Source organism: Eptatretus burgeri, chromosome 6, assembly GCF_056783735.1.
Source record: "Eptatretus burgeri isolate ZD-2024b chromosome 6, Ebu_testis_v1, whole genome shotgun sequence".
In the NCBI taxonomy this organism is placed as follows: Eukaryota; Metazoa; Chordata; class Myxini; order Myxiniformes; family Myxinidae; genus Eptatretus; species Eptatretus burgeri.
In genome coordinates this window covers 93,381,185-93,406,184 of record NC_140966.1, presented here as the reverse complement: position 1 = coordinate 93,406,184, position 25,000 = coordinate 93,381,185, and the positions used below count along the sequence as shown (strand labels likewise).

The 25,000-nt window shown below is 44.1% G+C and overlaps 1 protein-coding gene and 1 long non-coding RNA gene across 2 annotated transcripts in view; both read right to left on the bottom strand.

Annotated features, from left to right (window-relative positions):
* The window catches only part of LOC147025353 (choline transporter-like protein 1), a 75,542-nt gene that overhangs the window by 8,353 nt on the left and 42,189 nt on the right, over positions 1-25,000 (bottom strand). The window contains exons 7-13 of the mRNA XM_085886248.1: positions 22,645-22,734; positions 22,225-22,370; positions 21,817-22,003; positions 14,593-14,758; positions 13,582-13,738; positions 4,187-4,270; positions 3,905-4,042 (exon numbers count right to left, since the gene is read on the bottom strand). Of these exons, the coding sequence (XP_085742374.1) occupies positions 3,905-4,042; positions 4,187-4,270; positions 13,582-13,738; positions 14,593-14,758; positions 21,817-22,003; positions 22,225-22,370; positions 22,645-22,734 (968 nt within the window). The remainder of the gene's footprint in view (positions 1-3,904; positions 4,043-4,186; positions 4,271-13,581; positions 13,739-14,592; positions 14,759-21,816; positions 22,004-22,224; positions 22,371-22,644; positions 22,735-25,000) is intronic.
* On the bottom strand, positions 4,610-13,566 carry LOC147025354 (uncharacterized). Its single transcript, XR_015059467.1, has 2 exons — positions 12,067-13,566; positions 4,610-12,031 (listed from the first exon to the last, which is right to left on the bottom strand). It is a non-coding gene; the product is annotated as an uncharacterized LOC147025354 (long non-coding RNA).

Here is a 25,000-nt window from a genome sequence, read left to right as displayed (position 1 = left end):
ATATCAGAGGCCTATAGAGGTCCCTTTCAGTGCACAAAATTTTGAAGGTCAAGGTCAAAGGTCAAGGTCACTTTGTCACAAATCAGGGGAGTCGACGAAACCCTTATTTTTTGAGTAATTTTAATCAGATCGTCTTCAAACTTCATGGGAATATAGTTCATGGTCCGGCGCTCAGCTGATTAATTTTTGGTGGCGATTGGCCTTGACCTTCATGGTTAGCGCCTCAGGTCAAACATATTTGACCCCAAGGTCAAATTTTCAAGTTTTAGGAACCATATCATGTAGTACCTCAAATTGAACACCTCGATGAGTGCTTTCTTGATATGTCAAGCTTGAGACATTATGAGGCAAACGCATATTTTTCATGGTTACTCTGTAGAACGATTCTCATCGGAATCTCTCGTAGGCAGATATTCCTCAATGAGTCGCTCCTGGTGGATAGCAGCTCTGTTCACCTCAGTGTGACCTTAAAGAAGTCACACGTGGTCACCTTTTGGCAAGATACGGGTCACCCTGCGGGTGACATTGGTTTTTTTTTTTTTACTCTGTCTGTCTGCCTGGAAATCAAACAAAATTGAAAATCATTCCAAACAGGAAACTTACCGTTTTTAATGACGTTACAAGGACAAAAACAACGGGCACAAATAGCTAATGTGACGTGTTAAATAAGGTGGTGCAATAGCCACTGCATCAACGGTGGTAAACTTCCGGATTTTTTATTTCTTTTTAATACGACCTTTAAAATCATTATTTAATTCCAACTGAATTATATGCTTGAACATTGGACCTTCCCCCTCACCCTGCGTTCTATGAACTCTCTCATTTTATTTTTTCCCTACATTGTATTCATATTGAACCTGAAGAGAACACTTACCGTGACTTATCAAATTAAAGGACGATGTAATGAAAGCGGAAAACACAGATGTGATGCACTTTTGACAAGACAGGTGCAAGCAGCCAGTAACGGAAAGGCCAATTGACAGAAGATAGCAAGTCTCCTCCCCAGATGTAAAAAACAAAACAAAAACAAACTGTTATTGCTAAATTAATTAATTAAAGACAAAACAATTTGCAGGCAAAGAAGTTTTTTCACATCAAATATGCAATTTGTTGTCTGTCCGTCTCTGCGTGTCTGTGTCCGATGCATTCGGTTGTCACTTAACCAATTTAAACCAAACTTGCCAGGGGGACTAAGGGTCACTTGGTCCCCCACCCCTCCGCCCAAGGTTCTCAAAGTGGGACCGACGTAAATTCTCTCTGTAAATGTGCACCATGTAGAGCCCCTCCTGCTGGTGGTGGGAGAGGGTATTACGAGTGACACTTCAGAGGTTTTTTATTATATCATGAGTAAGAGGTCTTCCCATTATTTTCCCTTCTTCCTTAACCTGTGTCACTTTCAACTCGACTCCAAAAAAAACCATTCGGAGGAATTCACGTTATATTGTCTTTTTCCACATTGGAAAAATGCCAGGTTTAGGTGTCTACATACTGCAGCAACTTGAGCGTCGTTCTACATCATCGTAGCATTTTCCCAAGGCCGCTTTCAACAACAAAAGTAACGAGAAGGGGAGTTGGTACAGCGCAAACCTCCATCACGTAATGCCTGATTCATGAGAATATATTGGGCCAAATACATTTTTGAAATATCATGCTACACAGTGCTATATCGTTTTTGGCACGATCTCCCAATGGTGAAGAATCACTTTGAAAATTAAATAATTCTCGTATCCAGATTCACATCTTCACCAAAATCGAATCAATTCATCCTTGGCGCACACCTGTGTCCACCAAGTTTCGTCCGAATCCATCCACAACTTTTTGAGATGTTGTGCTATATATCGTTTTTGGCACCATCTCAACGGTGAAAAATCACTTTAAAAATTCTGGTAGTCGGATCCAGATCTTCACCAAAATGTAATCAGTTCGTCCTCGTCACACTCCCAACCATCCATCCATTGGGACCATACTCTGGTGCAGAGCGTTGGTGCTGCCTAAGCAGTCTCCATGGCTATTGTGCACAACCCTGGACAAGTCGCCACTCCGACGCAGGATACCAGTAAACTGGTACTCATTTTGCCGACCTTAGAAGAACGACAGGCTGAATCAACCCCACCTGGTATTAATTCAACAGCTAAGCAGGATTTGAAATTAGGAAATTAGGATCCCAAGCCCTTTACCCTAACCATTAAGCAAACACCAGGCATACACCCAACCCACCTACAAAATTTCATCCGAATCCATCAACTTTTTCAGATATCCTGCAAACAACCAAACAGACAAACAGAAAAAGGCAGACAGAGGTGAAAACACAACCCCCTTCCACCTTCCACAGAGGTAGTAATGATAATAGCACAATAAGAATAGTAATAATAATGACCCACTGGCCACTCCCTGAGGGAGTAGGTGTTTCGAGTACAGAATATCAAAACGGACCAATCCATTTAAATAGTTATGTTGAAACCCAGGTGAACACTACATATACTGTACGTTATCCCTTTACCAGTAATGCAATATGTAAACAAACGCATAATCAAGCATTGTGGCAGTTCAGAAACTATCTTCGAGCCTTGACATTTCAGCAACCCTCCATCACATTGAAACCAAAGCAAAGCAAAAAGAGCTTTGTTCAATTCATACCTGACCTGACATCTCAGGTGTGCCCCAAAATTCTTACCTTAACTTAAACAGCAGAGACAAATGTAAAAACGCAAGACATCACAGCAGAAGCATTTAAATAATGGTACCCATGACGGATAAAACAGTGGATATGCAAGCAGAACAATTAACATGTATGCTGTTTAACGCTTTGAATGTCAATGGCTGAAAATAATTCGTCTAATTTTTCAAAGCAGCAACAAATACGAGCTGATCTTTGTGTCCACGGCTTCATGTTTACTTTTGTCAAATGCAAGTAGCTTTCCAGCACCAATGTGCTTAGTGTGCCAATTTAAACATGCGACGGAGGGTTGATGACGTCTCAAGGCTCGTAAGTCGTCTCTGAACTGACAATGTAGATTGTGCAAAATGCGATTCAATTTTTTGTCCTCATTAAGGCTCTCTTAACTAAGCCCCATCTATTTACAGGTGGTTCTTCTTCTTCTTCTTCTTCTTCTTCCTCCTCCTCCTTTAGTTTGTTCATCCCCTTTTTGTATCCATGTGTCATCCCACCACCGCACTGCCCAACCGTGAGCTTATCGTTTAAACAAACATGTACAAAAATTTTGAAGTGATGAATATTACTTGACCTTCACATGACCTCGGACCCATTTCTTTTGTTCATTTTCACAAATGCATAGAATGAAGAATTAGCGACCTAAGGTCTAAGGACACCGATTGGCATCCCAGAAATTGGGTTGTCAAATGTTGTTGTGAGTAGAAGTAGTAAGGATTGGGAGTCCAAGAAACCAAGACAGTTCAAGGAGAATCATTTTGTGGCTATCAGATCTTTGACAAATACTTAATTGGCTCAGTGATTTTCGGGGGAGGGGGGGGGGTAAGAAATCTGCTTACCCCAGCTTAGTTTGGCCTGGATGCGATACCAGTCAACACCGTGATTTACTCTTCATACCCTCAGGGCAACTTTGAATGGCCATTAAAATTCTGGCTACACGTCATAAAAGGCAGATGTTCATGTATCCTTCCAACCAAAGAAAGGGGACAGGTTTGGGGGTGGGGGGGGGTGTGAAAGTTCCTAATTCCCACTCTCAACCCTCCCCCAAACCTTGCAATGATTCAAAACTATAGTAAAAACTCACATATCAACCAGCTCAGTCAATCTATGTTCCAGAGATACAACAGCTTGAGCCAAATGTTGTTCCAGTCCGACAAGCAATAAAGCATTAGAATGATGCACAAAATGTACTTGTAAAAATAAATAAAATAAAATAAAAAGAAACATACAGACCTTGGCGAGGATCAGCATGAAGTCTCCGACGGAGTTGATGGCAGCGACACGAAGTGCATTGGAAACAAGGATGAGGAAGGCATCTCGCGCCGATGTGCAGAAGGACGTGTTGTTTATGGCTGTAGCTGCATACGCGTTCTGCCAAGCAACACGGGCCAGTCACCCGACCCTCATACATCAATCTACATTCAGATTCAAAATATTCAAGTACGATCATGCTACCATTACAATGTATCGTAAAAATGTAGAGGACACATCATGAGACAGCTCGGAGAGACTCACCTGGTTAAGGTATTTCAAACATTTCTCCAAACACCACAGGCAGCAGATACAGCATTTCAAGAGATATCGAGCACAAGCATTCTCCTGGGGTTAGACAGCAATGGTGGTGTGTGGGCATCGGAAGGTGAAATAGATTCAATGAAGTCTTACAGTGAAACCTAACAATGGAGTTGCAGTTTTATCTGATGTTCTAAAAACAATAAAAAAAAATAAAAATTAAGAGTGAAAATTAAATGATCCATTATGTTTCCATTCAACTTTGATCCTTTTTTACTTGTATGTGGGTCCATTCAACAACTTTGATGCATTCAACTCTATATGTGGGTTTCAGAAAGTGGAATGGAGACCACCCAGATCTTAAAGTACTATAAACTGTCGGAAGCAGACATTCGCAGGTCATGCGTTCCTGAAAAATGCCGTGAATTTTATTGTTTTTTTGTTTGAATTTTTTATCTCACACACACACACACACACACACACACACACACACACACACACACACACACACACACACACACACACACACACACACACACACACACACACACGGTCAATGCTCGTGAAAGAACGATGACACAGAACAAATCAGGACACAACATAAAAGGGAACAGCAGGAGAAAGGGGGGGAAAAAAACCCAACAGCAGGGTGGTGGGAGAAGGTAGTCAGAGACTGACAAACAAGGGATCTGCAGGTAACGATGAGTGGTAAGGGAGAACGCAAAGGGTGGACAATATGGATATGTAAGCAAAATTGTGTTTGACCTGTTTATGATTTTGTCAAGGTCTGAGGAAAGGGAAGAGGCTGTTGCCTGTCTGTCAGAAGGATGAGACATGTCACGGCAGACGGAGGAAGTGCAAGAGCAGCAAAGCAGGTTTTCAGCACACGTGAGCTGATGCCGTCCGGTCCAGTTGCAGAGTCATAGTCGAGCGTTGCCAGAAACTCTTCCACATTTTCAGGTGCAAAAAGACAGAATTCAGGAGCAGTTCAGTATGACTGTGAAGGATGGGTTCATAGAGAGAGGGGATTCGGGGGACAAGATTTTGAAGGAAACACAGAATTAAGGCGTTCAGCCTTCTCACGAGCGGAGTCGGCTGTGGTGCCATTTGAAGTGAGGAAAGGGTGGAAGGGGAGTACACACCAGAGACAGACTTGACAAGGTGTCACCAGGTTTTGAAGGAGGTTGACAAGTTTGAAAGTTCATTCTTGAGATCGGACAGATGTTGTTTTCTGCCTCTCCTGAGAGTAGACACACTCGTTGTGGGCTTTGTGGAATGATCTGAGGTTGCCTTGGGATGGATTTGCCTTCCAAGAGGAGAATGCAAGTTGTTTTAAAGCACCAGCCTCACCACAGGATTCACAGTACCAAGAGCGAGAGGATGGGTAAGATAAATGAAGACGAGATGGGATGAATCTGTGCATAAGAGAGAGCAGTTTTGGGTGGAAGAATTCCCAGGCTGAATTAACATCAGTGGCATTGGATATGGGAGACCAATCATTAAGTGTATAAAAATAAATAACTAAATAAACCACCACGAATGTAGAAGCAGGTCACATTTTATGACCCATGAATAGCGAGACTGCAAATGTCAGGATCCGACACACACACACACACACACACACACACACACACACACACACACACACACACACACACACACACACACACACACACACACACACACACACACACACACACACACACACACACACACACACACACACACACACACATTTGTGTATATGTGCATGCCAGTTGTTGACTGCTATCTTCACATGTGGGTGGGTTTCAGGAGATGTAACAGAGACCTACCCATATCCATCTACGTTTCAAAAAAAAATGAAAGTACCCCCCCACAACCCCCTTGTAACCCCTGACGAAAGGTGCCTCAACCATCCATCTGTCATCCGCATTGGCACATTGGTACTCGGTACGTAGTACTCGCCTCATTCCGTATACCCTTCTTGTTTGTTCATGTGCTAGTCTTGATAATGATCCTTCCGCAGATTCACCTCCAGAAACATTGTTACGACGTTTACCTCCTCTCGACAGTCAAGTTCACTCATCTTTTTGGTGCACCGGCACAAGTCGTGGACAGCCCATGCAAAGGCTGATTCTAATGATCTCACCAAACCATCCGATCGGTAGTAGTGACAGCCGGTGTGTACAAAGGAATGTGTGTGTGTGCGTGTGTGTGTTTTTCACACCTGAATCACTGGAAGAAATTAGTTGAAAACAGGTGCTTGAACTCAGTGGGTGCACAGGTAATTTTTAGGTAATTATTAAAAAAAAAAAAAAGCAAAGGGGGGTTCAGGGTGGGGGGAGCACTCAAATTCTCTCTATGTAAATGTATATTGTACAGCACTGCCTGGTGGGAATGCGGTCATTCTGCAGGACCACCTGGACCTCAGGCATGCCCTCGGTCGCTGCCAGAATCTTGAGGTGGCCTGACCATATCTGTCCATTTTGTACATAATTCCCGAAATTCCCAGGGTGTTCGCTTGCAGGGCACTCGATGGCCATGTAACCGCACTCATATGCATTCATCTACAAAAAAGCATACACATCTATATAATGTGTATAGATCATATGTCCCCACTCAGTCCCGGGGGCCATATAATCGCGCTTATGTGCGACCATCTACAAATTGCATACACATCTCGACATCATTATAAGTGGGGGAATTAACCCGTCCTTAAGGACGGGCTCTTTGCCAGTAATATATATATATATATATATGTATATATATATATATATATATATATATATATATATATATATATATATATATATATGTATATATATTTTTTTAAATACTATGTGGTGCAAAAAGCATGATGGCCTTTTTCAATTTTGAAAAATGGCTCCAAACAAACCTCCACAGAGATTCGATTCATCCTGGTCTCATCCAAAAATACATCAATCGGTAGAGTACAAAAGGCAAACTATTTTTGGGAACTGCTATCCTCGTATCTCCCAAGAAGTTTTGTGTTGCTGTGGGTAGGCGTTTGCATGATTCCTACCCACTTGTGGATAATTTAAGAGTTTGAGTTTTTAACCCTGTATCCCCTCCATGTTAGAAATAATCAAACAATATGACCAGCAGTGTCCCAGAAAAATGAGGCCTGGGTGGCCTTGCCTGCAGAGCTTGAATCCTTATTTTCCTATCTACTGTTACAAATCTGGCAAAAAATTTTTTTTAAAAACCCAAAAATCTGGATATTATTCCCTCCGCCACCGAAGGTGAAGTAGGTTATGTTTTCACCCCTTTCTGCCTGTTTGTTTATCTGTGTGTACAGGATATTTCAAAAAGTTGTGGACGGATCCGGATGAAACTTTGTGGACAGGTTCGGTTGTGGACACGATTTTGGTAAAGAACCGCATCCAGATCAGACTACTAGAATTTTTTTTAAGTAATTCTTCACCATTGAGAAATGGGACCAAAAACAATATATAGCATGATATCTCAAAAAGTTGTGAACAGATTCGGACGAAACTTAGTGGATGAGTTGGGTGTGTGGCAAGGACAAATTGATTCGATTTTGGTGACGATGTGGATCTGGATCTGGATACGAGAGTTATTTAATTTTTAAAGAGATTCTTCACCATTGAGAGATAGGGCCAAAAGCGATATATCGCATGATATTTCAAAACGGTAGTGGGCCCGATATATTGTCGTGGATCAGGCATTGCGTGGTGGAGGTATGTACTCTGCAGAGTGCCTTTCTAGTTAATAATGGAACAGACTGCTCGACTCTAGTTTGCTTTTGACTCAACAGTCAATATTCTTGGTACTAATCTTGCATACTCCTTGGTCATTGTTGCGTTTCATTATCGATGGTTGATTATTATCGATGCTTGATAAGCCTGGTGTTGACTTCACGGTTAAGGTGGCTGCCTTAACAGCTGAGGGTCCTGAGTTTGATCCCCTGTCCTCCCGTTAAACAACACCAGGTGGGTTTACTCAGCCTGTAATCCTTCTGAGGTTGGAAAAATGAGTACCAGCTTACTGGCAACAGGGGTACTGTATCAGCAGCACAGCTGTGCATCCAGTAATGATGCAACCAGCAGCTACAGGCCACATATGAAATAATAATTGATGGTTGATAGTGTATTAAAAAAAAAAATTAACAGGACGAGTCCCAGTAATCTTTTTTTAGGACCAGACTATGTCCTTTGAGAATGTGATCAAAACCTTTATTGGCATTTCACCACCTCCCCCACAAACACTCCCTCAGCTCGAGAAGTTTGAGGTTGCCCAGATCATAGATAATCCTCACAAAAACCTACTCGTTTGAACTCTGCACAGCTTCTTAACACGGTTCATGATGACACAGATTCTCAGAATAGATCTCCCAAATTGGGTTTCAAAGTTCGACCCAAACCATCATTCAGGGATGGGAACAGTCGAGAGCATGAAGCACATTATCCTTCAGAAGAATTGGGAAGCTAGATGGTCCATCTGCGCTCTACAATCACAAGAGCAAACCTCTGGAGTTTGACCACAGAAATCTTGCTCATCCATAAAATGGGACATGGGTGTGAAGTGCTGTTTAAGCTAATTATATGCAAAATATGTGATGAAGCAAAAACTGATAAATTCAATGATTCCACAAGGCAACCGTCCACATTTTAAACTCCTGTGCAACAACAACCTCTTTTGCAATGTTCCAATGTTCTTGTTCTTTGCCAATTTCCTCCGGAACAATCAATGGAATAATGAAACACAAAAGGGAATAAGCTGGCCTCGCCTGCTGAGATGACGTGCCCTCAAGTGGAAGCTTTCAAAACGTGGGAGCGAGGAAGGATGGAAAGGATTGTACGCGTTGAAAGCAACAGAAAGGAAGACGTGTTTAGGACGGTACAGTCGAGGAGATGTTTGGTTGACGTGAACTTAGGAAGTCGGCACTAAAACTGGCTCGGTCACATTTTGAGAACAGGTGCATTGCAGAATGACACGAGATGTGTCACGCTCGTTTGATCAATGAATCTACAACAGACGACGAGAATTTTCCAACCGCGAGTCGATTCAGCAAACAGCAAACAGCAAACAGCAAACCACACACACACACACACACACACACACACACACACACACACACACACACACACACACACACACACACACACACACACACACACACACACACACACACACACTCGAGATCTCTCCAGGCCTTCTTCGCTCCTTCACATTTATATCCTTCGGATAGATGGATACAAACAGCTGAAAATAAGAACCATTGATAGCAAAGGTGTTTCCTATGGAAACTATGAACCTGCCGAAAAGCAGAGCAGTTCACGAGGCGAGTAGACGATTCTCACTGCAGCATGGGACGCCCCGAGAACCTGGACTCTTTCCAGCATTGTTGACATTCGTGATCGGTGTGACACCAAGGATGAGGTAACGTCATGTTTCGCCAATGAAAAATCTCAAATTTCTATCAAACTAGTCATTGTGACATCCAAGTGCTGTTATCTACCATTTACTCAATATATCTAAATCGGATCAGTGCTGAAGGTCACATGATCCGAGAGTGGAGTCAGTTGATTGCAGCATGAGGATTGGAAGGCTGTATGATGACTGACACTAAACTGGGACCAAACTCAGGAGATGAGTAAATTTTGGGTTTCATCCAAAACTTTTAAAAATAACCTTCTTCTTATTCATGGTCCCAAATATTCTCACATTCTTGTGGGGTTGGCCAAGGGAAGTTTTTGCCCCAAATCTTTCATGAACCGGCTGATCAGGCCAGATGCTTTACGAAACACAGGAATTTGAAATTTGTCGATGGTGCCAGTCATAGCTCGAATAATAACAACAGCACAAACTAGAAGGGCACTCGGTAGAGCGCATACCTCCGACCCGTAATGCCTGATCCACGAGAACATGTCGGGCCCCAATACATTTTTGAAATATCATTTTTGGCCCAATCTCTCAATGGTGAAGAATCGCTTCAAAAATTCCAGTCGACGGATCCGGATCCGGATGTTCACCAAAATCGAATCAGTTCGTACTTGTCACACACCAAATTTCATCCGGATCCGTCCACAACTTTTTAAAGATATCCTGCACACAAACAAACAAACAAACAAACAAACAAAGACAGAGAGGGGTGAAAACATAACCTCCTTCACCTTCGGTGGTGGAGGAAATAAATAAATAAACAATAAATAAACAAATAAATTAATTAATTGAGGTGCCATCTATCTGGCCCCTTTTACTAGTGCATATGTAGCTTTGGGAAACAAGAGGTCCGCTGTATGGAATGAAACAGCAGCATCAACGCGCTCAAATAAGTGGGAATAAAACAAAAAGGGATACAATATGATGCACCCAAGTGGAAAGGATGTCACAGGCATCGGCAGGGCGAGGGGAAATTATTTTCTGCAGTTGACAGTGTCACAAGTCCCTCATCACCGTCCCTCGTTGCCCTCTGAGTTTGTGACAATCAGTAGTTATGCAAATTTACTTCTGTCTTCCGTGTGGGAGAGGATGAGCTCGATAGCCTGGCTTGTCGAATTGGCAAGGTATTCGCGGTGGCACGTGCTCGTAGAACGTTTGCCCACTTGTGGCAATGCTGTCTGGCCTCATGCCCATTTGAGGCCATCTCGACATCATCCACAGAACAATTTTATACCCCTCCCACCTATTCAAGGGATGGCACACAGCCATGTCTGACTCAACTTCACCACTACTACTACTACTACTACGGCCCCAAATAGAAGAGAACCATTCGTCAAATTGGTCCATATTGTGCCTGGATTGATTTGTAGGCCTCTGTGTATTTCACACCTGGCCCAGCCCTGCCACTTAGTTAACAGCCCCAATTAACCCCACCTTGTGGGGTCGGCTGGGGAAAGATATTGCCTCACGTCTTCAACGAACCTGATGTCGAAACCAGACGCTTGACTGAAGGCAGCAGGAATTTGTAACACGTTCAGCATCCTGGCGATAACTTGCCAACTCTTCATGAAAGACACCATGGGGGTATTTTATACCCATCAATTAATGCTAGCACAAAGAGGTCCCCGGCTTGATTTCCATTCAAGGGATGGCGCACTCATTTACGCAACACCATTCATATGAAGCTAAGTAAGATCACTTAGTCGGATTGAAAAAAAAATCAAACCCAGGAGATCTCTCTCTCTCTCTCTCTGTGTCTCTGTCTCTGTGTCTCTGCTCGACTTCCTTTTCACCTCCATTAGTCAATTATGTAATCAATACTCCCAAGCTCCCCACTCCCCCCACCAAAGCACAGGTAATACGTAGGTGAGACATTCTGCACTGTTTTTGACACTCTCACAATTATGCACCGATGTTCATGTTAATCATTTCATTCGTTCCCACCCCCCAATGAGACAATCGATCTGTTTAACGACGATGCGATCACATGAAAAGATGATACAAGTCCAAGCTCCTCCATGACCTTTACATGACCAAGGGCGTTTCGAAGATGCATCCATAAAAGTGGTTTCAGGGCGTCCATAAAAGATGGACGCTGTGCGATAGTTTGCTCCGTGTCGTTGATTCACACCACATTGGACGCGTTTAGTTGACAGCACCATCCTAAAGAAGGTGGGCTTCGATAACCGTGCTGAAGGATACCCGCCTTGAAGAAGGAAAACTCCGACAGAAAACAAATGGTGGTAAGATGTTTTTTTTGTTGTTTTTTTTAAACCAGCCGACCCAAGGTAGTATCATTGCCCACTCTGTAGGGACCTCAACGGCCTCGACATTTTTAGTCACCTGGGGTGGAGTACCGGGCATTGTTTTCACTGGGGAGGGGGATGCATTTGTGTGACTATGGGCTTGTCCCTTCCTCTGCTCACCAAAAAAGATCACCTTTGTTCTGCGCTTCCATAATCTTTCTTCCTCACAGATAAATCAAAATGCTGTCCCAATACCGCATACCCTCCAACAACATCCTGCTGCCTCCCCACCCCACTGCCAAGATAAAAGGAATGAAAGTCCATTTCAGGTACAGCTGCATAAAACAAAGGAAATGAGTGATGCTATCATCAAGTTTGTACTTTTCAGGTAATAAAATTATTGGTTCACAAACTGTCAAATACAAAACGGATGTGAACAGCATACCGTACATGTCAGAGCCTTTTTTGTAATGTAAATGTGCACAACAAAAAAAAATTGCACCGCCGGACCTTTCACGTATCTGGGCCCTGGCCGAATGTCGCAACACAAATTTGGGAGAGCATTCTGACTGGTGGGTCTGGAGAAGAAGATTAGTGAAGAAATTCACCGTCGGTCATTTTGACCTACTTGAAGTCATGCGACCGGAACGAGCTTTGCAATTCCTCTTAGCGGCCAGGAGAGGAACGTTGCCGCCAAATTTCAGTGTTTGCTTGACTTGCTATGCATTTCCGAATGAGTTGAAAACTCGTCGTCGTCTTTGAGGTGTGCCCGGGAAGGTTTTTGATGGGAAATTAATTTAATAGCCCAGGGAGTTCAAGGTAGCGGTGGGGGAGGATCCCGATTCTCCCAATGTAAATGTGTATTGTATGGCGCCGCCGGGTGGAAGCCTGCATCACAGGACGTTTGCCAATAATAACTGGAGTGAAGTTGATGGTGAGCAATTGCAAATCCCCACACTTCCCAACTAAAAGCAAGTGGAAAGATTGCAAAAAGTTCTACCAGGAATGAATGACCCAATATCAGAGCCTGGTGTTGGCTCGGTGGTTAAGGTGGCGGCTTGGGATCCTAAGGTCCTGAGTTCAAGCCCCGTCGGCCGCTGAATTAATACACCAGGGGGTTGACTCAGCCTGTCATCCTTCCGAGGTTGGCGAAATGAGTACCAGTTCCAGTGTGTGTACTGGTAGAGGGGCACTGCATCAGCGACACAGTCGCGCTTCAAGAAAAGATAGCTACCCCGGCAGCTAAGCTGCCATACGACCACCACCACCCAATATCAAATTTTGAGTTGAAATTTTTTTTTCCCATTTTGACCTCTGTGACCCTAAGTCCCCCATCCCCTGGGATATGAAGCAGGAGTCAAATACAAAAAAACTAAATAATCGTTATATATTACACTCCAGGGGGCAGGGCCAAAAATGATACAGCTCTCGCACCTTCGAGCCAGATGGTGATCATAACTACCAAGTTGGGTGAATTTACGCACACCCGTTTAGGAGATAGTGTGACGGACGGACAAACGGACCGGAGCAAATTACAATAACCCCCCCCCCCCCACCAAACGCCGTTTTTGTATCTAGGCTTAAAAACATTGTTTATATGGTGGTGGCTGCTCCATAGACCACAACCCATGATTTTGAAGGAAAAAAAAAGCTTTTTAGCACAACCTTATTTTAATCAGCATGGAAAGCAGCAAAGGTTATTTATTCAAAGCGATCTATGATGCATGAGGTGCCACAACCTACCTGGCCCCTGAGTTTCTGGTGGATGTACATGAGGATGTACCGCGGAAGCTTCACCATCGTGATGATAAGCGAACCTTTGGCCAATGTTCCCAAATGATAGCAAACCAGCCGTTTCACGGACAACAGGATGGGCGTGCTTGGGAGCCGTTCTTTATTCCTGGAACGTGCGCACAGAGCATTTAGGTCAGTAACGCCATTCAACTTGCCAAAACCAAATCCTTATAAAAGATCCTATTTTGCTAAAGTGCCTAAAATTCATGGAAGAGCTTGAGTACATCACCTACAGGACAAGGACCTCATGTTTTATGTGCTTATGGTAATCTTTGAACAACGCTGCCTTTACATAGCATTTCAGTGCCCATCCCCAGTTGCACCGAGGACAATAAGAGTCAAAGCGATTCGAACCACACAAGGTAGGGCAGGAAGATTCCTCTCTGGAAAGAAAGTTTTTGGTGAACCAGTTGAAGGTTCCATTGACAAACGAACTATCAGTGACATGGTAATGCTCCTAGGCTAAGGCGAGCCCCCCCCCCGTGTCTTCCTGATAATTTTCTTTTCCGTTTTGACAAGCACCTCCCCTATCCAAGATGCAGTGTTCCTGTGTATGTTAAGAACTACATTGCTCATTGTCCTCACTAATCACTCCAAGCCTTCTTTGGCTGTGTTTATCTCTTCGCAACCACTTAATATTTGTGTGGTACAATGTAGACCTAACAATGAGGACTCTCTATGATACCTCTATTTCCTCGGACATGGATCAACTCTTAATTGCCCATCCCAACTCTGTTTCTCGTCTGCAGCAATTTCAACTGTCACCATGGAAGCTGGGTGAGCGTTGGTTTGGCAAAACCAAGACACAAAATTGCAGGAAGGGCCTTCTCTGGCTCTGAGTTTGAGCCACCCTTTACAGAGATTAGCATTCCGTGGTAGGTCGATAAAATTGTTTCCAAATTATACGATAGGTGAAGAGGAATAGAGTTGGATGTTCACAAGCCAGGAAAAGGGAAAGACCTTGTGAAGTAATACGTCGTGACAGCCCCGGCAATGGCCATCTGTTGGCAGGCCAGGATGAACTCGCTAACCCAGATGAGTCCGATCAGATGGTACCACCAAAGGTAGCGCACCGGACCCATTAGCCGATACTCCACAAAGCCCTCTTCTGTGACCTGCATGTCCCCTGGAGGAGTACAAACAACACTGTAGGATTAAAACAGAAAGACATACAAAAGAGAGACATACTGTGAAAATTAAACAATCAATTAGTACAACAAAATATAAATATGCATTTCAATAAAATAGAGATTATCAAAGCTTTTTGACTTGCACTCCACAGGATAAAACCACAAGCAGATCAAGAAGAAGCATCAAACTCTCGTTTATAAAGTTACAATTTAATGTCCTCGACGTTGATTGGTTGAGAGATTGAAAAGACGGGATTTCCTGATTAGTGGAACCATAGAGCATCATGAATAATGAGTAGGTAGAAATGAATCACCAAAGTACCGGCGGAAATATAATGCCTATAAGTTGAGGGCTCGTTGGTGGGAGGGGTGGTTTTCATGATGACTCAACATTGACTGTGGTACAGTTGTCACAAAGTCAAGCCATCAGTCGGAATAGATATAAAGTTCGGACAAATTCTTTCTGTCCACTAAGAATGGGAATGGTTGACCTGATGAATGTGGCCTCCATTGCACGAAGGTGACCTAAACCGTGTCCTCTACTCAAGATTTTAAACCAGCCGATACAATATTGCTCTGCACACTGAGGATTATTCAGTAAATGGTGACCAATGGGACAGGGTCGTGCGATGTACATTCTTACAAGCCCGAGTTGGTTGTCTCTGCTCGGTTGAATGACCCAGTCTGATCCACAAAGGGACGTGTTGTTCAATACGATCCTTCAATCTCAAAGATGTGCGGCCCACTGGCACTGAAATTCGTAAATGATCTTACTTATACGAGAGGCGGGCAGAACGTCTTTGTGGACTGACGGAAGCAACCGGCGGGTGGTGAAAAAAAAAAATCACTTGCGCTTGAACAGCACAGTAAGAATGGGACACTGTTTGTTTGATCTGGTTTTTAAACCGTTCAGACACTGCTTTTCCAAGATAGATGTAGGTATACCAGATATTAACCAGGTCTGATTATTGGATTCTTTGGTGATTTGGTGAGCCTGCGTTGACACCACGTTGAATCGGACGATGGCTGCCTCGCTGAAAATGTGCAATCTCCCCTTTTTGTACAACATTCTTTCATTATACGACCCGTCACTTCAGCATAAATAATTGTTTAAATTTTTTTATAAAATGAAACGTTTCTTTAACATCACAACAGGATAGCCGAGAACCATGCATGCTCGCTCTAAGCTGTGTAGCCTGGGTTCGAATCCCGACGCAGCTCTAAACTGTCATCCCGGTGTTGCACAGGCAGGGTGATTCATCATTGTGTGTGCCGTGAAACTGGACGTCACATCTGCCGGAATCCTCCCCGTCACAGACCAACCTCTCTCCTCCCCTCCCCACCCCTCACCAACCTCTCCCCTCACCAACCAACCTCTCTGCTCCCTCCCCTCCCCTCACCAACCTCTCCCCTCACCAACCTCTCCCCTCACCAACCAACCTCTCTGCTCTCCTCCCCTCCCCTCACCAACCAACCTCTCTCCTCCCCTCCCTCCCCTCACCAACCAACCTCTCCCTCCCCTCCCCAACCAACCTCTCCCCTCCCTCCCTCCCCTCCCTCCCCTCAACAACCTCTCTACTCCCCTCCCCTCAACAACCTCTCTCCTCTCCTCCCCTCAACAACCTCTCTCCTCACCTCCCATCCCCTCAACAACCTCTCTCCTCCCCTCCCATCCCCTCCCCCCACCTCCCCTCCCATCCCCTCACCAAACTCTCTCCTCTCCTCCCCTCCCCTCACCTCACCAACCTCTCTCCTTTCCTCACCTCCCCTCACCAACCTCTCTCCTCTCCTCTCCTCTCCTCCACTCCCCTCTCCTCTCCTCCACTCCCCTCCCCAACCTCTCTCCTCCCTTCCATATATATCTCCATCCACTGTGTGTCTCCACCCCTCTCTTTCTCTGTCTGTCTATCTCTGTTTCCAAACGTATCTGGATGGTGGTTATGTCCAGATGGTGGTTATCTCCGCACATATCCAAACAGTTGTTATTTCTGCATGTATCCAGACGTTGTTTTTTTATTATTATTATTTATTTGTATACAATGTCGAGACTTGTAGAAGAGCCAACACACAGAACGTACAACAAGGGAAGCAAAAGACAAGGGATGGGAGAGGGAAGCACAAAAAGGTGGGGAATAGACACACGAGAGCTGTGGAAGGGAGAAGGATGGGGCGTGGGACACGGGGTAAAACAAGATGGACACTACAGGGACTTTCAGGAAAGAAAGCATGGAATTTGAAGGAGGCGGGTTTGGCGTGAATTTACGGGGGTAGAAAAAGATTCTGTTTTTGGATGGGGAAAGATAAGAGATGGTGGTGAACAGCTATTTTGAAGACGTGGAGGGAAGAGTGTGATTGAAGAGAGTGTGGGAGTTTGTTCTCAAGGCAGGAAAAAAAAAAAAAAAAAAAGAGAGGAATGAAAGAGTGAAGGTGAGCAGTGATTCTTGTAGTTTCACCAGAAGGGGGTTGCTGGCGCCCTGCAGAAATATGGGGGGACATATTGCAGACGGAGCAGGGGCGGGGGGCAGGGAGGGGGGCGAGGCTGGAGAGGAGACGGTAGAAGACAAAGACCACCGACCTGCCTGCGGTGAGAGACTGAGAGACCCAAAGACTCAGCCTCATTGTGGGAGATACAATATATATTTTTTGTATACCTTGTCGAGGCTCGTATAAGAGCTAACACACAACAACGGGGTCATGAGACAAGAGGGGCAGGATAAAACAGTGGGGAACAGAGACATTAGGAGATCTGTGGAAGGGAGAGGGATGGGGTGGGGAACATGGGGTATACAAGATGGACATTGCAGGGACTTTCAGGAAGGAAAGCAGGGAATGTGAAGGAGGTGGGTTTGGGGTGGATTAACAGGGGTAAAAAAGATCGAGGATTTGGATGGGGGACGGCAAGAAGTGGTGGTGAACAGCTGTTTTGAAGGCCTGGAGGGAAGAATGGGATTGAACAGAGTGAGGGACTTTATTCCAATGGCAGGGAAAAAGTGTAATGAAAGAGTGAAGGTGAGCAGTGATTCGTGAAAATGATCCTAAATGCCTTGGTTTCCACAGTGTGAAGCCGAGAAAGGTGAGAGGCAGGAGCACCAGCCCAGAGGGGAGAGCAGTACTCCATCAGACTGCAGATGAAAGCTTTGTAAGTGGTAAATCTCCGTACGTATCCGGATGGTGGTTATGTTCGGGTGGTGGTCATCTCCGCACGTATCTGATCTGAATGGTGGTCATCTCCACACGTATCTGAGTGGTGGTCATCTTCACACATAGCCGAATGGTGGTAATCTCTGGACCAGTCTGGATGGACCCTCCCCGCACGTTGCCTTACCTTGCCCTCCCCTCTCACTGCCTTCCCCTCCACTGCTCCCTTCTCCCCCCACACACCTCCTCACTCCCCCACCCCTCCTCACTCCTCCAGCTCCCCCTTTTCTGCCCCCTCTGACCCTTCCCCCCTTAGTATACCTGTCGTCTAGACGGTGGTTATGTCCAGAAGGCCCCACACTCCTCGCTCCTCCAGCCCTCTCTTTTTCTCTCTCCCCTCCCCCCTCCCTTTAGGTATACCTGTCATCCAGATGATGGCTATGTACAGACAGACCCTCCTCTCACGTTCAGCATACTGTGGTACTTTTTCATACAAAACAGCATATATCCATCTTGGAATGCTTTCCTGCAATTTCTGGAGACATTCCATTGGGAGGTTGCTCCATGCATTTTACAATGTTTCCCAGAATTAGTCATTCCCACTGAGTGCCATTCTACTTTTATATTTTAATTGCTTCCGTGTTTCTATATTTATTCTTCATTGGAGCTCGAGCATGTCTATCCAGGAAATGATGTTTTTACCATTTGAGCTTTTGTCATCAAATTTTCAAACCTTGATGACAATAACACGGAAAACACAAACTCACACACTTTTTAACTGTCGTGTTCATCAAGTTTGGTTTGAGTACAAAGCACATGCAAACAGTGCTTGCATTTATGAGATGCTTTCTAGTTTATGCTTCTGCATTGTTGCCCGAATGCCACATGTGGAAATACCTGTATTGTGGGATATTTTCCTCTGGTAATTGCCTTCTTGGTATAAAACTATTATTTTGAGTCTCATTGAGTTGAATATCTTGGGTATTGTGTGTGTTTATATTACCTGCAAGAGAAAAATGTCAAATTACCCGATTTTCCGGTGTATAATCTGCACTTTTTTAAATTGGCAAAAAAAAGGTAAAAGATAGGGGTGCGGTTAATACATGGGTATATTAAAAAAAAAGACAAAAATCAGTCTTAAAAACGATCAATGGTGACTTTCAATTATATTCCAAACGAACTTTTTTTGAAAAGTCAGAACTGCTGGCTGTTAAGCTAAATTTCGTCGTTTAAATTTTGAAAATCTGTTTAGATTAAGAGTTTGTACAGCTGTTTGTTAACCGTGTATGGAAATTAAATAAAAATTTTAAAAAGAGACGCCTGGAGTTTATGTGTGTGGGAAGCATCGAACCTCACGGCTCTGAAAACACCATTAAACACAAAAGAAGAACACCACCTGGTGTCACGTCAAAGGATTCACAATAGCTGGAGTCTTTGGTGAGGACACTTGCAGATAGAGTGTCTTCTTCTTCTTCTTTCGGCTGCTCCTGTTAGGGGTCGCCACAGCGGATCATCCGTATGATGCGCATAGTGATTTGGCACATGTTTTACGCCGGATGCCCTTCCTGACGCAACCCTGGTCGCCTCTTACGACGCAGGGATATGGTACACCTATTTTAACCGGGGTATACACCGGCCCAGTATACCGGTACTCATTTCACCGACCTCGGAAGGATGACAGGCTGAGTCAACCCCCTGGTGTATTAATTCAGTGGCCCAACGGGGCTTGAACTCAGGACCTTTTGGATCCCAAGCCGCTGCCCTAACCACTGCGCCAACACCAGGCTACTTGCAGATCGAGTGTATAATAACTTTATCAACACTCCAAATATAGCAAACAAGAAAACACAACAGCGCGAACATCCTTCACGTTAAGCCGTGCACCGAACCTCTCGTAACTCACTCTCAGCTCCACCATTTTTTGACCCGCCTCCATTAGAGGGAAAACACTGGTTACGTTCGACGAGTAAACGGATGCTATCCGGTCCCTGGAGGGAAAGAACCGCTACAAGTCAAATATTGGAGCACCCGCCTCGAAGAAGCTTGCGCGCAATGTGACGATCAACACTACTGGTCACGAGAAGATCCGATTGACTGTCATGCTCGCCTGCACTGCAGATGGTGGCAAGCTTCCCGCGTTTGTCGTGTTGAAGAGGAAGACAATGCCCAAAGACACGTTTCCAGCTGGCATCATTGTTCGTGTGGAGCAAAAGGGGTGGATAGACGAGGGGCCGGTCCAGGACTGGATGCGCATTGTCTGGAGTCGTAAGCCGGATGTTGGTCTCTTCCGAGGATGGAGCAGGCTAGGCCTGGATGCGTTCAGATGTCACAAGACCGACGACACCAAAGCGCTGCTCCGTCGGACCAACACCGATCGCATCATCATCCCAGGTGGGATGACGTCGCTCCTGCAACCCCTCGACGTGTCCATCAATAAGCCGTTCAAGGACGGACAATGTCATTGCTGGTTCGACCAGATAATGAGTGGGGAGAAGACCTACACCAAGAGCGGGAGGATGAGAAAGGTCGACCTTATGGATCATCAAGGTGTGGGAGGAGATACCGTCGGACATCATCAAGAGAGCATGTCTGAAATGTTTCAGCTCCAACAACATGGATGACACAGAGGGCGACATCATTTGGGAGGAGGAGGCTGCAAATGACAGTGACAGCGATGTGGACAGCGATGTGGACAGCGACGTGGACTTGCTTTACCCCGACTCAGACAAGGAGTTGCGTAAGGTCTTCGACGAGGAAAACATTGACGAGGATTTCCTCGGGTTTAGCTGAAAAGCTTCAACAAACCCAAACGGCCCTTTACAGGGCCAAACATCCACAAGAAACACGTATGATACCGGTATGAATCCCTTTTCTTCCTTTTTCTTGAAACAAAAAATAAATCCTCTTTATAATAGTAAAATATAAGAAAGAAAAATAAAACCTTCTTGGTATCCTCTCCTCTCTCTCTTCCACTTCTTAAAAATGAGAATAAGACCGTTTGACGAAATTAAGCGGACATGGGAGGAAGAATGTTGATACCTCCGTCACTTTGTTCTGTACAAAGTTAATGTACAAACGTATTTAGCTCTAGATCAGAAAATAAAATGATCAATATATTCATGTATTTTGAGGGTGAAAAACAGAGATGCGGTTAATACACTGGAAAATACGGTAGTGAAAATAAAAATAATAAATGCGGTGGCCTCAGATTTTTGGATGATTTTGACAGGAATAAAAACGATCTAAAACTAGAAAGCATCTCGCAATGTAAAGCCCGTCCACATCCGCTTTGTACTCGAAGTAAACCTGACGAAAACAACAGCTTTAAAAAAAAAAAAAAAAAAAAATAAGTCCATTTTATTAATTGGTGTTGGCTCCATATTCTCACAACAAAGCTTTGTTGAAAATTTAATAAAGCCCAAATGGTGAAAAAGTTATGGGCTATACAGACACACTGAAGGTCAAATGGTAAATAAAATTAACACGGAAGCGATTAAAAACAAACAAACAAAACACCCGGCCATTTCACGCTGTGGCAGTGGCGGGGAGGCCAATAAGGCCTATTTCTACTCACTGTGACTTTGCCGTTTTTGAACCAATTATTTTCTCCATATTCTCCTAATAAGGGTTTGCTAAAAGTTGATGACAAAAGCTCAAATGTTAAAAACGTTATTCCCGGGGTGTGCACGCACACCAGCCATCTTTATGTTGGGTTAAACTTAATAAGTGAAAGCTCTGATGTCTGCAATATCCTCTCATGCACTGCAGGATTCAATGCTGTACAATAGCACAGGTTAACTTGCGTTGCATAATAAGCACAGTGGACAAAACTCTGGTCCAAATCTCCTTTTCCAATTGTGCATTGTCTAACAGTCACTCACTATGTCGAGTTGTTTTGTTTCGTATGACAAAGCACCTGCAGTGGCGAGAAGCATCAGGACGGCAAGCCAGTAGACCCAAAACAGCAACAAGGCAATGAAAGTCCACAAAGGCTGCACCATGAGGAATGGCATGGCCACAAAGATACGGCCTGCATTGTGGAAGAGTGCCACGGCTAGGCCTATGCGCTTACGCAGAATGAGGACTGCCAGGAGTACCAGCACCTGCACGCCGCATTCATTCAACAATTAAACATCAATTGCATGTCCTCAACCATCTCCAAGAATAAACACTTTCAATCTCTTTCTGCTCAAAGCCCCTGGTGCAATTATTCTCACAATCTTAAGAGTGTGTGCATTTCAATCACTCTAGTTTTCAGAACCCTCAACACAAACCACCTTACTATCCATTCTACTCTCATTAACAGGATCTTGGCATGACGCACTGTAAAAATGGTTGCAGCAATTGCGTAGACAAGAAGGCCCGTCTCGTTATCGTTTACTATGGGAGGCCGGGGCAATGCCAAAGGCAATGTCGTGTTACCCGAAGCACGGTACTCCGCATACATCCACCACATTATGCCCGTACCCGCTGAGGTGTGGAGGGGAAGAAAACAAAAGTGAGGGAATCAGAGACGGCATCAAAGCTACGTTAATGTGCATGCATCATCCAAACTCAGGCTTCAAAAATGCAAATGAAAGAGGATGCAAAAGATTTGTCTGTTTTATTTTTGGGGTTTTTTTATTTTCAGCAGAGAAACTGAGTTTAAGAAACCTGAAATCCATTCTCACACTGTCACTTCCTCATTTCAAAAGATTACAAAAAAAAAAAAACTGTTGGCTTGCAGTTACAGAGGGCCACATACCCAGCGAGCCAACGATGAGCAGGATGGTGAGAATCCACACGAGTACGGCGGAGATGAAACGGATCACGAGCATTGTGATGATAGAAAGCACTGAAACAGAGGGTGGGCAAGTGAAACATTCATCAGGTTGAAAATGTCATGTTTGAAACGCGCTGCTGAAAAGCAGCCACTACATCGAGAGAGAGGCCATTTCTTACAACAACATCCCACTCAAATAAGTACAGTTGATTGAAGTGGACATTACTTAGAGCTAAAAACCGCATTTTCCACCATGTTTGCCGAACAACTAAAGAAAATAACCATCTTCGGGTGCAGGTTTCTATTTATGCCTCCGCAGCAGAGCCGGAGCCATTTTCGGGTTGTTTGTCTGGCTATCCGTCTGTCTGTTGGTGGATTTTTTTTTTACCCCAAGCGCGTGAAATGAAAAGCGGCGATGTAAGCAATCGGTTCACTTTGTCTGTCAACCAACGTTAGTTCATGGATCCAGGAACTTGATTTCATTGAATGTTGCAATATAAACACATATCGGAATATTAATCCGAAAAGGAACCTGTGGTTTTGCAGTACTTTGGCTCTGAATTCATCCTGATCACACGTGTGCAGAGAAGAGCGAGATAATTTTTTTTTTTTATTCTTTCTGTCTGTTTCTCTGTCTGTGAAACAAAATTGAAAATCATTCCAAACAGGGAACTTACTGTTTTTAAGGACATCATGAAGGACATGAACAACAGGCATGAAGAACTAATGTAACGTGTTAAATAAGGTGGCGTAAAAAAAAAAAAGATACAGCTGCATCAACGGCGGTAAACTTCTGAAAAACAACCTTTAAAATCTTTATTTTATTTCAATTTAATTACAAACTTGAACGATGTAGAACACAAATCACCTTCTTGGCACTTTCAAAACACTTCCGTTTAGCAGTACTTGGACAAAATATTACAGCATTTTCCATCATCTCGACAGATAATATTTGCTGCTCACAGACCCTGACCATGTCCTTGTTTCTCAAGACTGTGCAGGGTAAAGTGGTCAATGAACCCTGTAATTTCCTCTGCCACCGAAGGTGAATGGAGGTTATGTTTTCACCCCTTTCTGTTTGTCTGTCTGTGTGCAGGATATCTCAAAAATATGTGAACGGGTTCGGATGAAAGTTGGTGGACACGTTGGGTGTGTGACAAGGAAGAATTGATTCAATTTTGGTGAAGATCCGAATCCGGATATGGATAAAAGATTTATTTGATTTTTAAAGTGAGTCTTCACCATTGAGAGATTGGGCCCAATATGTTTTATTGGATCAGGCATTGCACGGCACGGCGGAGGTATGCGCTCTGCCGAGTGCCCTTCTAGTTCATTTCTGCGATAACTTTTGAACCACTGAAGGAACCAAAATGGGCACAAGTATAGAGTGTAATACAAATATGAAGTGGTTTGATTTGGGGTTCAATAGGTCAATTCAATGGTCTAAGTGTCATGGCAAGGGCTATGCGGAAGCGTGAGCGCCCTTGAATTGAAAATCCTTGTTACCGCTCTGACTTGTGAACCACACTGAGAAGATATCAACCACACCTGGTACAGCTACTGTGATACAAAAATGAAATGATTATATTTTAGGCTTGAAAGATCAAAGGGTCAATTGGGTATGCTCTCTTTGATTGAAAATTATTTTGGTACCATGATAACGTGCAAGCCACTGAAGATATTTCAAACAAACACAAGTATAAGACGATAATACAACGATGTACTGATTTGGGGTTCAAAGGTCAAAGGTCATGGGTCATGTGCACTTGTGAAAATCGCTTTGCAGACCATAACGAATTAGAAGCATTTGATGTTGCCAGCATTATCTCCATCTCATGTGACCTTTAATTGAGATCAAACTTAAGAATGGGTTGACATCCAATGTTGACAGAGGCATATCCATCGAAGCATGCACTCTAACACTTCTAAGCTTGCCATGGTTGGATGCGTTGCTGGAAGGCAACTTCATATATATGTGACACGCATGTGTACAGGTAATAGCCAAAGTGAGAGGCAAGATAGTGGACAACTGTGAAGCGGTTAAAAAAAATATGAGAGGGAAGGCGAACGTGTGGAGTAGTTTTGGGTTAAAGAAACAAAAGCAATAGCAAAACTGGAGAACATTGCAGTTTGTCACCTTTGTAATATGCCTTTGTAAAGTGCAGGGGTGGGGGGGGGGGGACAAATTTGAAGATTCACATCCAGACACCATCCACTTCCCTTGTCAGATTCAGACGCTGTTCACAAAGCGGGAGAGAATCGATGAGAAAATCCACTCGAGTCGACGCACATGGTAAAAGGTTTTGCCTCTCAGCCGAGAATAGGAAGCACCATGTGT